Source organism: Pseudoliparis swirei, chromosome 17 (assembly GCF_029220125.1).
Source record: "Pseudoliparis swirei isolate HS2019 ecotype Mariana Trench chromosome 17, NWPU_hadal_v1, whole genome shotgun sequence".
NCBI classification, from domain to species: domain Eukaryota; kingdom Metazoa; phylum Chordata; class Actinopteri; order Perciformes; family Liparidae; genus Pseudoliparis; species Pseudoliparis swirei.
In genome coordinates, this window is record NC_079404.1 from 10,709,673 (window position 1) to 10,722,470 (window position 12,798).

General features: G+C 43.6%; 2 protein-coding genes across 2 annotated transcripts; one reads left to right on the forward strand and one right to left on the reverse strand.

Moving 5' to 3' along the window:
• Positions 1-165: 165 nt before the first annotated feature.
• On the reverse strand, positions 166-8,963 carry nolc1 (nucleolar and coiled-body phosphoprotein 1). The gene is made up of 12 exons (XM_056436064.1): positions 8,841-8,963; positions 8,475-8,530; positions 7,936-8,099; positions 6,852-6,964; positions 6,653-6,755; positions 6,406-6,530; positions 6,147-6,249; positions 4,691-4,900; positions 1,819-4,245; positions 1,461-1,588; positions 1,295-1,378; positions 166-1,191 (listed from the first exon to the last, which is right to left on the reverse strand). Exons 1-12 carry the CDS (start codon positions 8,949-8,951, stop codon positions 1,033-1,035), a joined length of 3,783 nt encoding a protein of 1,260 aa, XP_056292039.1. The 5' UTR covers positions 8,952-8,963; the 3' UTR covers positions 166-1,032.
• A 571-nt stretch (positions 8,964-9,534) lies between these two features.
• On the forward strand, positions 9,535-9,867 carry mrps6 (mitochondrial ribosomal protein S6). The gene has a single exon (XM_056436216.1). The coding sequence runs from the start codon at positions 9,535-9,537 to the stop codon at positions 9,865-9,867; it is 333 nt and encodes a 110-aa protein (XP_056292191.1).
• The last annotated feature ends 2,931 nt before the right edge of the window (positions 9,868-12,798 follow it).

Here is a 12,798-nt window from a genome sequence, read left to right on the forward strand (position 1 = left end):
GAGGAGTTCACGAGTGTCGGCATGTTTGGAACTAGAGGACAGCAGCTTATTAGGAAATGAATAATGAAGACATCGACTCCATGCCTAGTTCTACAGAGGTCAAACTCAGGTAAATTAGAAACTGAAGACATATTAGCAGCAGTATTATTTGAGTAAAAAAACATGTAAGCGTTTAGGTTTTAATTACAGCTACAAGAATTAATAAAAGGTTCATGAACAAATCTTCATACAGGAACTTTGAATTGAAAGACACAGTGCTCCGTTGCGTTGGTGAGTTATACATTTGATACCACTGAAGTACAGAAATATCTTATCAGAAGAAATCATTTCAAAGTAAAAGGGTTTAGAATAGGATGAAAAATACCTCCTGAGGTACAATTAAATGGAATACAACTTAATACATAGTATAAAATTCAGTTCTACTACAAATGTTTGTGTAATGTAAAGATGGGGAAAAAAACAGCGCCGAGTCCTCTCCACTCAAATGTGGCCAAATAAAAGTTGACAAACCAAACAACTTGTTGAAATCCTGTTATCCATTAAAAATCAATACCAGCATTTCCCTAACACACCATCACAAAGAACCCGGTGGGATGCATGCGTCATTAACACAGACGAACGAGAATATAGTAGCCTAACAATGTCACGGGATGCAACAAATACGATTAAAAAAAGCGCCCCAACATACACACGTTCTTTTTTCCATTATCAGGTGGCCTGCAGCCACCTAGTGGCTATAAGTGGTAATGTCACATGCATGCCAACCTTTAGCAGTAGTTTATAATCAGTTGGGACACTTCTCTTGCAGCCAAAGTTTCACTAACTGTTGCTCCAGGTCAGAGAAACACACCAACGCCCTCCATGATGAACTACGGGCAGCAAACCAAACTCAAACCAAAGTGCCAGCTCAGCGATTCACATCCCTGCGAGTGTGCTGCTGGACAGTGATGATGGACGACGCAGACAACTATGGATAGTCTTGATCTCAGGTACAGCAACGTTCAGGTGGGAGGGACCAAATTAAGACGGTCCTTAATCACTGTCAAACTTAATAGAGTTGATTGTTGTGGAGATGGCGCCACCGCAGTAGCTTCCCTTCTTCTTCTTTATCTTTTCTTGGCGGAATGACTTTCCTTTTGTAAACCTGAGCGCATCGTTAGCTTTCTGGCCCCAGTCGCCTCTGGATCCAAACTGGAATAGCAGATATAATTAACACACGGTTTCAGAGTAAATGAATATATCACTAGGATCATTAATGGATTGTAAGAATGCCGACAGCGGTTATTGAGCTTACCTTGGCGTCAAAAGAGTTGTCCTGCAGACGGGGATCCACTGCTACTTCTTCTTCCCTTATTCTACGGAATGGTACGTTGGAGGTCTGAAAGACAAAGTCATTTCTATTAAATGATGGCTCCTCCCCTTCAGGAAACTCAGGCTAAGTTCCAGTCTAGCAGGTTTACCTTCTTATGGGCTTTAGGAAACGTTTGTGGTGTGGTGGTCGTCTTCTTGGTTTTCGGTGTCTTGACTTCCGTCTCTTCCTCTTCACTTTCTGGTGATTCTTCATCTCTTTTACTCTTTCCATTGGTACCTGGATACATAGGAAATAGTTACTTGTGCTGCTCATATAAGTGGAGAACAATTGTGAATCAGTCAACAATAAAGTGTTCTGTAAACCAAAGGTGCATGAAATTGTGCAACATTTAAGAGACCAGTGAACATTTGAAAAGGCTATTTGAGGGGTCCAGAGTGTCGTTAACCAGGGAAATCAAATATATCACAAAGCTCAAGTGGCCACATCAGTATTTGTTTGGGACTCACTATTTGTTGCGGGGGTGGAGGGTGCCGTGGCTGCCTTTTTTGGTGCTTCCTCCTCATCTGAGGAGCTGCTGCTGCTCTCCTGAGGTTTAGAAGCAGGTGTACCGGGTTTTACAGTATTTTTACTGGCCACTTCTTCGTCAGAGCTGCTGTCACTGGATGAGGACTCTGCTGGATTTGTTGGGGTCTTGGGTGATGCTGCCATCGGTGTTACCACCTTTCCATTGGTGACTGCAGGCTTAGCAGGGGTGGCCTTGGTCTCAGTCTCTGAATCAGAGCTGTCTGAGCTGCTATCCCCAGCCTTCTTTGTTGGAGCTGCCTTTGTGGCTTTGGGCGTGCCAGCAGGGGCCGCTGCTGCTCCTTTCTTCACTGCAGGTTTGGCGACCTCGTTCTCAGAGTCTGAGCTGTCAGAGTCAGAACTGCTATCTGCTGCTCCGGGCTTAGCCGCAGGCTTTTTGACCGGGGTAGCAGATTTAGCTGCTGGCTTGGCTTTCGCTGGTACTTCCTCGTCCTCCGAGTCTGAGCTGCTCTCTGCTGCAGCAGCAGGCTTTGATGCAGGCTTCGACTTGACTGCTGCTTCGTCTTCAGAAGAGGAATCAGAGTCAGAGCTGCTTTCTGCTGCTGCAGCAGCAGGCTTAGCTGCAGACTTGGGTGTAGCAGGTTTAGCAGCTACAGCCTTAGCCTTGACTGCTGCTTCATCTTCAGATGAGTCAGAGTCTGAGCTGCTCTCTGCTGCAGCAGCATGCTTAGCTGCAGACTTGGGTGCAGCATGCTTAGCTGCAGACTTGGGTGTAGCATGCTTAGCTGCAGACTTGGGTGTAGCATGCTTAGCTGCAGACTTGGGTGTAGCAGGTTTAGCAGCTACAGCCTTAGCCTTGACTGCTGCTTCATCTTCAGATGAGTCAGAGTCTGAGCTGCTCTCTGCTGCAGCAGCAGGCTTAGCTGCAGACTTGGGTGTAGCATGCTTAGCTGCAGACTTGGGTGTAGCATGCTTAGCTGCAGACTTGGGTGTAGCAGGCTTAGCTGCAGACTTGGGTGTAGCAGGTTTAGCAGCTACAGCCTTAGCCTTGACTGCTGCTTCATCTTCAGAGGAGTCAGAGTCTGAGCTGCTCTCTGCTGCAGCAGCAGGCTTAGCTGCAGACTTGGGTGTAGCAGGCTTAGCTGCAGGAGTAGCAGGTTTAGCCTTGACTGCTGCTTCATCTTCAGAAGAAGAATCAGAGTCTGAGCTGCTATCTGCAGGCTTTACTGCAGGAGTAGCAGGCTTTGATGCAGGAGTGGCTACAGCAGGTTTAACCTTGACTGCTGCTGCTTCATCTTCAGATGAGTCGGAGTCTGAGCTGCTCTCTGCTGCAACAGCAGGTTTAGCTGCAGGAGTAGCAGGCTTTGATGCCGGCTTAGGCGTAGCAGGCTTAGCTACAGCAGGTTTAGCCTTGACTGCTGCTTCATCTTCAGATGAGTCAGAGTCTGAGCTGCTCTCTGCTGCAGCAGCAGGCTTTGATGCAGGGGTAGCAGGTTTAGCTGCAGGAGTAGCAGGCTTTGATGCAGGCTTTGATGCAGGCTTACCAGGTTTAGCCTTGACTGCGGCTTCATCTTCAGAAGAGGAGTCTGAGCTGCTCTCTGCAGCAGCAGCAGCAGCAGGCTTAGCTGCAGACTTGGGTATAGCAGGCTTAGCTGCAGGAGTAGCAGGTTTAGCCTTGACTGCTGCTTCATCTTCAGAAGAAGAATCAGAGTCTGAGCTGCTATCCGCAGGCTTTGCTGCTGGAGTAGCAGGCTTTGCTGCAGGCTTAGAGGTAGCAGGCTTCGGCGTCGCAGGCTTAGCTACAGCAGGTTTAGCCTTGACTGCTGCTGCTTCATCTTCAGATGAGTCGGAGTCTGAGCTGCTCTCTGCTGCAACAGCAGGCTTTGCTGCAGGTGTAGCAGGCTTTGATGCAGGCTTACCAGGTTTAGCCTTGACTGCTGCTTCATCTTCAGAAGAAGAATCTGAGTCTGAGCTACTTTCTGCTGCTGCAGGCTTAGCTGCAGGCTTAGCTGCAGGCTTAGCTGCAGGCTTAGCCTTTACTGCTGTTGCTTTGTCTTCAGATGAGTCAGAGTCTGAACTGCTCTCTGCTGCAGTAGCAGGCTTTGATACAGGCTTAGCTGCAGACTTAGGCGTAGCAGGCTTAGCTACAGGTTTAGGCTTAGCTGCTGCTTCGTCTTCAGATGAGTCAGAGTCTGAGCTGCTCTCTGCATCAACAGCAGGCTTTGCTGCAGGTGTAGCAGGCTTTGCTGCAGGTGTAGCTGCTGGCTTGACCTTCACCGGTTCATCCTCAGAGTCCTCTGAATCAGAGCTGCTCTCTGCTGCCTTTTTTAGGGGCTGTGGAGCAGCAGGCTTCAGCGTGGCTGCAGATTTAGCGGCAGGTTTCGCTGGAGCCTCATCTTCAGAGCTGCTTTCTGAATAGACATAATACATATTTGTTATTTTGTCAAAAGACAGCAATGTACACTAAAATGCTTATTTATTGGTACACCCAGATAAATCTAATACTGCGTAAAACAGCCCTGGAACACATTTGTTCTTCATGTTAGGTTAAGCAAAAGCTGAACCGTATAGCCTCAATGAAGTTAGAATGTATTGCGTGACTATTGAAATTAGACTGCATTAGTTTTAGCTGGGTATAGCTATTAATGTGGCAATTGGAGTGCATGTAGTAACAAATGCTGGGGTATACTTGAAAATCATGCTCATGCTGGACTTCAATGATGAAAACTAGTGTTGACGAAATGGTAAAACAGGCAAAGAGATACTTAAATTAAACTAAATTAAAGTTATTCCTAGAAATATAGTCACTTTTACAGAAATGCCGATCTTACATGTGCAAAATCTGGTGTCTATTACCTGAGCTTGAGGACTCGTCTTTCTTAGCTGGGGTAGTCTTGGTTGGTGCAGGTTTAGCTGCAGGCTTTTTTGCCGTCTCCTCCTCTGAACTGGAATCCTCGGAGGAGGACTCTTTAGCAACGGCGAGTTTGACTGGGACAGCTTTAGCGGGGGTGACTTTGGCCGGTGCCTTCTGGGCTGAAGCAGGATGTGGGACTGCACTGTATCCTCCTACCGAGACAAAAGGAGACTGTCACCACACAGACCTCAGGCCCTCTGTCCAATACGTGAGGCACTTTTGACACCGTCTGGTCTTCAAATAGGACAAACATGGTGGGCGGTCTAACTTCAGAATTCTGAACTCCCAAAAAGGGTGCTGGCGGTTTGTTTTTTTATGGACACAACCAAAAGCAACGTCTACTTCCCAGCTGGTGAGAAGATATCAGGACGGACTATATTATGTATAAAAAAATAAAAATGAGCTGTTTCCAGGTAGCGGAACTGACTAAACATCAGTAACATGTTAACAAATGTAAAGTGCAATAAACCTCTGATGTTAATTGATATTCCCAGCACCACTCATCCTTTATAACTCAACACTGTTGAGCTATTATATTCATACCTGCCAACTCATAAGGGGTGAAAAAAGTGACACCACAGGGTTTTGTTGAAAGCTGAAGGTAATAAAACATTTTAAGAACAATAGTTCCTCCGCTCTGACTACGTCAGTAGTCGGGGCCTAGTACTATTTTTGCCACTACCTCCTGATAGGACTGTCACGATAACAAAATTATAACTTTTATACAATACCTGCCAAAAATATCATACCTGATACCACAATACCAGTATTCGATACTGGTATATTTATTATAATTTTCAAAATAAATAAAACATCGGTATGGTTCTCTTTACCAGCGTGTTCCTGCCCAGCTTTTGAACACTTCACAAATGGCATTAATATTAGTATTAGGCTACAGCAAGATATTAATGAAAACTACATGGAGCCAAAATAGCATTGGTTATACAAGGCTATGTAGGCCTTTTATCTGTATCTGACCAGATGACTACATAGATCCTTCCATAAGTATGAGCAATTGTAGAGTTGCATAACTTTACAGATATGCGTTTGAAGTGAAACTGCTGCTTCATCTTCAGAAGAGTCGGAGTTCCAAGCGCTCTGATCGCGTGCTATTTTAATAAAGTTTTTTTCATCGTGTCGATACACCATGCAACATTACAGCAGTAGATGTTGCGAGCCGACATTCAAGCTAGCCCTAAACCCCCAATGAAGACGCTGTAGACATCTTAGCGCTGATTGGCCAAGACTCGACACGTCAAAGATGTTTTATTGCAAAGAGCACCACATCACATTTTCTCCGTGTCTCACTCCAATCTCAGAAATGCCGACCAGCTCCTGCATTGTGTGTGGAAGCCTTTAAGGATATAATGATGTAAAAAAAGATATACAAAAATATACCTGGTTTAGTTTTTTTGCTGGGCGGAGCCTCGTCTTCAGATGAAGAGTCTTCACTGCTCGATGCAGCAGCAGCAGCCTTTACCGGGGCAGGTTTAGCTGGAGCCTATCAGGCATAGGAATATCGTTGACATATATATATATCGTACAATCACCGTTGGATTGATGTTGCTCTACATTTTTATAACCTCTGGAATCAAAACTATGAAGAACATGTAATGGTATTTAGATATGGCCAGAATCTTTTTTTAATTATATATACCTTGGCTGGTTTTTCATCTTCAAAATCTGAGGAACTATCATCACTGCTGCTCGCCTGCTTCTTTTGAGGTGCAACTTTAGCAGGAAGAGTTGGTTTGGATGCTGTGACACTACCAGCCTTGGGTTCTAATAAACAGAGGCAAATCGAGAAGATTAGATCAAACACAATTTAGCATCACCGCAATTTGAGTTCACAATTCAAGGTGGTTGCATGACAATATATTAATGAGGTCTGGCTCTATACTCACTTGGTGTTGGGGCTTTGGCAGGTGGCTCATCCTCAGAATCAGATTCTTCACTGCTAGAGCTGACGTCTTTCTTCCTTACTGCTGCAGGCGGCTTCACAGGAGCCTTTGTGTAGAAATCAAAATCAAAATTATAGGACAAATGCACCAGCACCAATGACTAGGTTGGGGATGACTCTTTAAGTTGGATGCTTCCTCCTACTTGTGCAGGTGTCTTTGCAGGAGCCTTCTTCTCTTCAGAGTCACTGGAGTCTTCACTGCTGCTTGACGCAGCTTTACCGGCTGCTGTAGCTTTAGCAGGCACAGCTGTGGCTACTAAAAACAAAAAAACTGTAATCTGGCAGAAGATTTTAAAATGGCACATAACTGACGTAATCCAACCGGACCAATCAATTTGTTAAACATCATACCTGCAAACTCATAAGGGGTGAAAAAGGTGACAACGGGCCATACGACATCCACGTTGTTTGATGACACCTCAAAGCTTTTATAACTACGGTCTTTTGATACTTCTGACCACAAATCTAAATAATAATAACAAACATTTTAAGAAAAAAGGTTCTCTGAATAATTCAATGATCGGGCCCTAATAATAGTAATAACAACTTTACATTGTCATTATATATAATATGGTTAAAGTCATTCATGAACCAACTTCCTTTTCTTTCTTTTTTTTTTTACTCGTGTGCTCTGCTGAGCTTTGAGCCGGTTCCATGAATCTGTTCCATGAATCTGTTCCATGAGTCTGTTCTTTCCTCTACCTGGTTGTCACGATCATAAAAGTATAACTTCTATACGATACCTGCCATAAATATGATACAGCATTTAATGGCGCGGAGCAGCACGTGCGCTCTGATCGTGGGCTCTCCTAATGAAATATCGGTGCTAAAAATATGCAAAAACACATCGTCTTTAACGTACGGGTACTTTGTTAGTATCGATACACCGTGCAACCTTACAGCAGTAGATGTAGCGGGCTGACATTCAAGCGAACCCGAACCCCCCAAACGCTGTAGTCATCTTGACGCTGATTGGCCGAGACTCGACGCGTCCCATCAAATATGTTTTATTCCGAAGAACACCAACATCGCATTTTCTCCACGTCTCACTCTAATCTTATGAATGCCGGCCGGCCGGCCAGTTGACCCCCCCCCCCCCCCCTGCCTTTCCCAAAACAAAAACTCTTCGGATCTACACAATTCACGTGGATGAACTATTTTAATTTCAAAACGGCGAATTTTGCCGAAAGGTGACAAGTTTGCAGGTATGAAACATATAGTAATTACCTGCAGGGGCTTCCTTGGTTGTTTTGGCCACGGCCTTTTCATCCTCGCTGCTTGACTCTTCGCTGCTGGAGCTCTCCGCACTGGTTTTTGCTTTCTTTGCTGAGGGGCCATTGGTAGCTTTACCCTTGTTAGGAGGAGCCTTTCGTTTCTTGGCTTCAGGCGATCTGGGAAGACCCGTTGTTGTATTAATATCGTACAGTTTATTTTGGCAAAGGTTTCCCTTCAACAACAGAAGAGGGCCAGAGTGGGGACAAATCCTGGAGCTGCTTTCTACTCAACAATAGTAAACAGTCAATTATAAAGTCAAGGATTTGCAGATCAATTAAGTGTCGCCTGATAATATCACCAGTTTTAAGCACTAATGTGCCTATGTTTGCTATATGTTGTATGCTTTACGGTAGATGTGTGCTTTGGGGGAATTCTGAAAGGAGACAACAATCACAAAGCTGCTAGGCCATATTTTTTTAACTAAATTGATATGTGTATGAACTAAATAGACCTTTAGCGTTGAATGAGGACAAACAAACAAAGCAACTCACTTCACCCAGAAGTTGTAGATGTTGACCAGGCTCTCGTCATTTTGATCTTGTTGAGTCTGGAAACACGAAGCACCGACTCAGCCGCACAATTTCAGGAATTTTACCGTGTACATAATGTAGCAATCAGTCGCATGTTCACACAATGCAATCCACCACCTTTATAGTTCCCATTTACAGTTTAACAGAAGTGAACGTTCATTATTTGCAACTAAACAAAGTGGTAGATGAAACACAACTTGTGTTTCAAGCTCCTACACGTGCTAACTTAACCCGCGGCTGTGCGGTCACTGTATGTTACATGGCTATCGTTATACTTTAAGACCTCGTGCAACGTCAACTCTAAGGACGGACAACCACAACGCTTACCACTTTAGTCTGTTTCATAAACTGCTGAGCCGCCTTCGTAAACTTGTTCTCTAGCAGAAACGAATATACGCATTTGTAAAGATCACTCGGCTTCGACTTTTCCTCCGCCATCTTCACCACGCTCCTGGAAGTAAGGGAAGTGAGCGGCGCTTGTGAGCACGTGCGCAGGCGCCTGGTGATGACGTGTCATTCACTTCAACCCGCTTACACGATTTTTTTTTATTTTTATGGTTGAGTTTGAGGCATTTTTACCGATGTTTGGACTGAATACTTTAATTTCATCTACAGTTTCCTGACTATTTAAGTTGTAAACCAATGTGACGCATTCATTCAAGTTGCAGCTCCGGCTTTTAAACACATGTTGGTCCGGTGTCACCAGGAAGTCTCGTCACACCTCCTTAGCAAGCTCAATTTCCTCCAAGTCCCAGTATTTTATTTTTTGTAATTTTAAAATAAATATATATTCGTTTAGCGGCAGTTTATTAGTAGCACCACATTTTTAAGATCGTATTTTCTAAATGTTATACTTCATTTTGTTATCAACATAGACGCAGACTTTACACGTCATCACAAAAGACCTTTACTGTCCCTCGTGACATAACATGGTTGCCTTGAGCTGAGTAATCTGGCAATGTCACCGACTCACTGCCAGCTGAATTAAAAGTGTGAATCGAGTATTTTCTTCGCGGAAGCCATGCCTCGCTACGAACTGGCCCTGATCCTGAAGGCGATGCAGCGGCCGGAGATATCGGCTGCTCTCCGGCGGACAGTTGAGACTTTGATGGAGCGGGGCGCGGTGGTAAGGGACCTGGAGAACCTGGGGGAGAGACTGCTGCCCTACAGGATAACCAAACACAATCAGAAGCACAGCCGAGGGGCTTACTTTCTGGTCGATTTCTACGGAGCCCCCAGCATCCTCACAGGCTTACTGGATCATCTGCATCGTGATGTGGACGTGGTGAGGCCCACTGTGCTGAAGAAGGACGACCAGGTTTCCAGCACTAACTGCTGTGGCCCCCAACACTGATTGCATGTAAGGAATGGTTGATGTGGGTAAAGCCAAGTGCATGAGTGCTAGCCATGTATCTGTTTCAGATGAAACCCACAGCTGATCAGTAGGAGCTGGCTCAAATTGTGATTTCATTCATTCTCGCGTCCACACATGTAGGATAACTGTCATGTATGGATTTCGTGCTGCAGCTAAATATGTCCATCATTTATTCACCTGCTTAATCAATGAGAACATAATTTATTCTGTAAAATGTCAAACACAATAATGCATGCCTATGACAGGTTAAGATGGAGCTCAATGTGATTCCTGAAGTAAAAAGCTGCAGTTTCAGGGTCACGCACTATAAGATATTTCCTGTGAATCCCAGATGATCTCAAAACTATTTTTTGTCAGGTCGCTTGCATCTTCAAACAGTTCACACATAGCACTTGAGAGTGTATTTGCGACACCAAGCCAATGCAGACTCACCTCTAATCTGTTTGTTTTTTTGTATATTGTGAACTAGGAATTACAGTATCGCGACATTAAATCATGATACTGCTTGTACTGTGAGATTATTGCCAAAGACAGCCCTAGTCGGTATGTGTTGCCAAAAACAAATTCATAAATGTTCTGTTAATGGAGTAGCCAATTAATTTACTTTCAGTACAACCTGGTTAACAAGGAACAGTATATAGAAAGGGCCCCAAACCATGCCTTCTCGTAAGCTTTACGGCTCTATTATGCATGATATTTGGTAGCAAAGCTGTTCCTCATAAAATGCCATTTTATTTATTTATATATATATAAATAAATAAAATGCCATTTTATTTATTTCTATATAAATAAATAAATAGCCATACTATTTTTATTGACCGATAAGTCATTGGAATTTATCGAAAAACCTTCTTTAAAAAAAAAAAGAGTGTTGTCCAAGTATTGACATCAAGCTGTTGGTTAACAATGCTATAAGCAATAAGTGATGTCCAAAATTAGCACTTCTTGGCAACAATCCAACACTTGCTATTATTGATTTGATGACACTGCCCTGCCACATGTGTTCTGTCTTGTATGTAAATGTAAGCTTAGACTTATAGGACATGAAAGCTACGTACCTGCCTTTGCTCACGGATACCTTCGGGAATACGTAAATTGCTTATGAAAATAGAACATGCACACCAGTGTAATATTTAATGGTGTTACTTAATTAACAAAGAGTTACAGTCCAGAAAAGTCAAAAACGAATGACATAGTTTGTCAAATATAAAGCACTTTTTATTCAACTGTAAAAAGTTATGCTCCACATATCTTTGTCACAAGTCTTTAAGAATCAACTTTAGTAGATTTTGTATGAAACTGTTGTTATGTTTTTATGATAAAAGCCCAGTATTCTGCGCAATCTCTAATTTATTAAATGTGTCAATGTTCTTTACCTTCTGTTTATGGAGATCATGCTGTGTTGACTCTGCGGTAACTTCACCCTAACAATAGTTATCTTTTTTTTGCAGGTTTCCACAGCTCGTATCCAGACGTACAGTGTGATGCTTCCCTCTTTGACATTTTCCATAGGTGTTGGCTTTCATTTTGAAGTTATGTCATAATAAAATACATTTTCTATCTCATTTGGAAGGTTTCTTGACTTTTTGTTAAAACATGATTGTGCATCACATGATGCTGATGGCAGTTTGAGTCTCTTTTTTTTCTCATTCACCCAGAAATGATTAATGCAGTTTTGAATTAGTGTGGGTAGGTAGCATTTCCGGCTCTACCATTGTCCTCGGAGAACACTGTAAGTAATAAACCAGTAATACGCTGTCACTGTGCACATGGGTGTGTTCTCCTCATCAAAGAAATTAAGTTTGTTTTTTCCAGAAACTTTCTGGGGCTTGTTTCTCATTAGTTAGTAAGCCAGAATGGTATTTGTGTAAATCCACCTTTGCTTGGCAGTGCCTAACCCCACCTAGAATGGGAAGAATTAATATAAACGGGTTTAATTCAGGAGGTAGACATTAGCAATGAATTGGGTTGTCATTAAGACAACTTTTCTCTTTAGATACTGAGAAAAAAATATAAAAAAGGGATCAACTATACAACCAGAAAAAGAAGAAGAAAAAGTTAAGTGTAGAAACACAAGCTATCTAATAATAATATTAATAATAATGCATTACATATTTATAGCGCTTTTCGAAGTTCAAGATTCAAGATTCAAGATGTTTTATTTGTCACATACACACACAGGGTGTGCAGTGAAATGAAAGTGGCAATGCTCAGCAGGAATGTGCAAGGGCAACAAGTACACACTATTTACAAATAAAAAACAACACAATATTTACAGTAAGTGTGTGTGTGTGTGTGTGTGTGTGCCTAAGAGGGGCAGTTGTGTGGGTCTATGTGGGGGTCCTGGTGAGGTCGGAGTTCACAATCCTGATGGCCTGAGGAAAGAAACTCCGTCTCAGTCTCTCTGTTCTTGCAGCGTGACTACGGAGGCGCCTGCCTGACCGCAGCAGCTGAAACAGTCTGTTGTTGGGGTGGTGAGGATCCTTCATGATCCTGCCGGCTCTGGTTCTGCACCTCCTGGTGTACAAGTCCTGCAGGGTGGGAGTGTAGTTCCAATAGTGCGTTCAGCCGAACGCACTACTCTCTGCAGAGCCTTCCTGTCCTGAGCGGAGCAGTTGCCAAACCAGGCTGTGATGCTTCCTGTCAGGACGCTCTCTACAGCTCCAGAGTAGAAGGACTGAAGGATCCTCTGGGAAACTTTAAATTTCCTCAGCTGCCTGAGGTGGTAGAGGCGCTGCCTTGCCTTTCTCACCAGAGTGTCTGTGTTTGTTGACCATGTCAGATCCTCGGTGATGTGGACTCCCAGGTATTTATACCCGCTCACCCTCTCCACAGTAGTCCCGTTAATCCCCAGTGGTGAGTACGTCCTCTGTTGTTGTACCCTCCTAAAGTCCACAATCAGCTCCTTAG

Coding starts and splice junctions, on each gene's coding strand:
- nolc1 (XM_056436064.1), bottom strand. CDS start 8,951: ATGGCGGAGGAAAAGTCGAAGCCGAGTGATCTTTACAAATGCGTATAT. Junction 6,250..6,405: donor AAGATGAAAAACCAGCCAAG/GTATATATAATT, acceptor TATGCCTGATAG/GCTCCAGCTAAACCTGCCCC. Junction 1,589..1,818: donor CTCCACCCCCGCAACAAATA/GTGAGTCCCAAA, acceptor CTATGTATCCAG/GTACCAATGGAAAGAGTAAA.
- mrps6 (XM_056436216.1), top strand. CDS start 9,535: ATGCCTCGCTACGAACTGGCCCTGATCCTGAAGGCGATGCAGCGGCCG.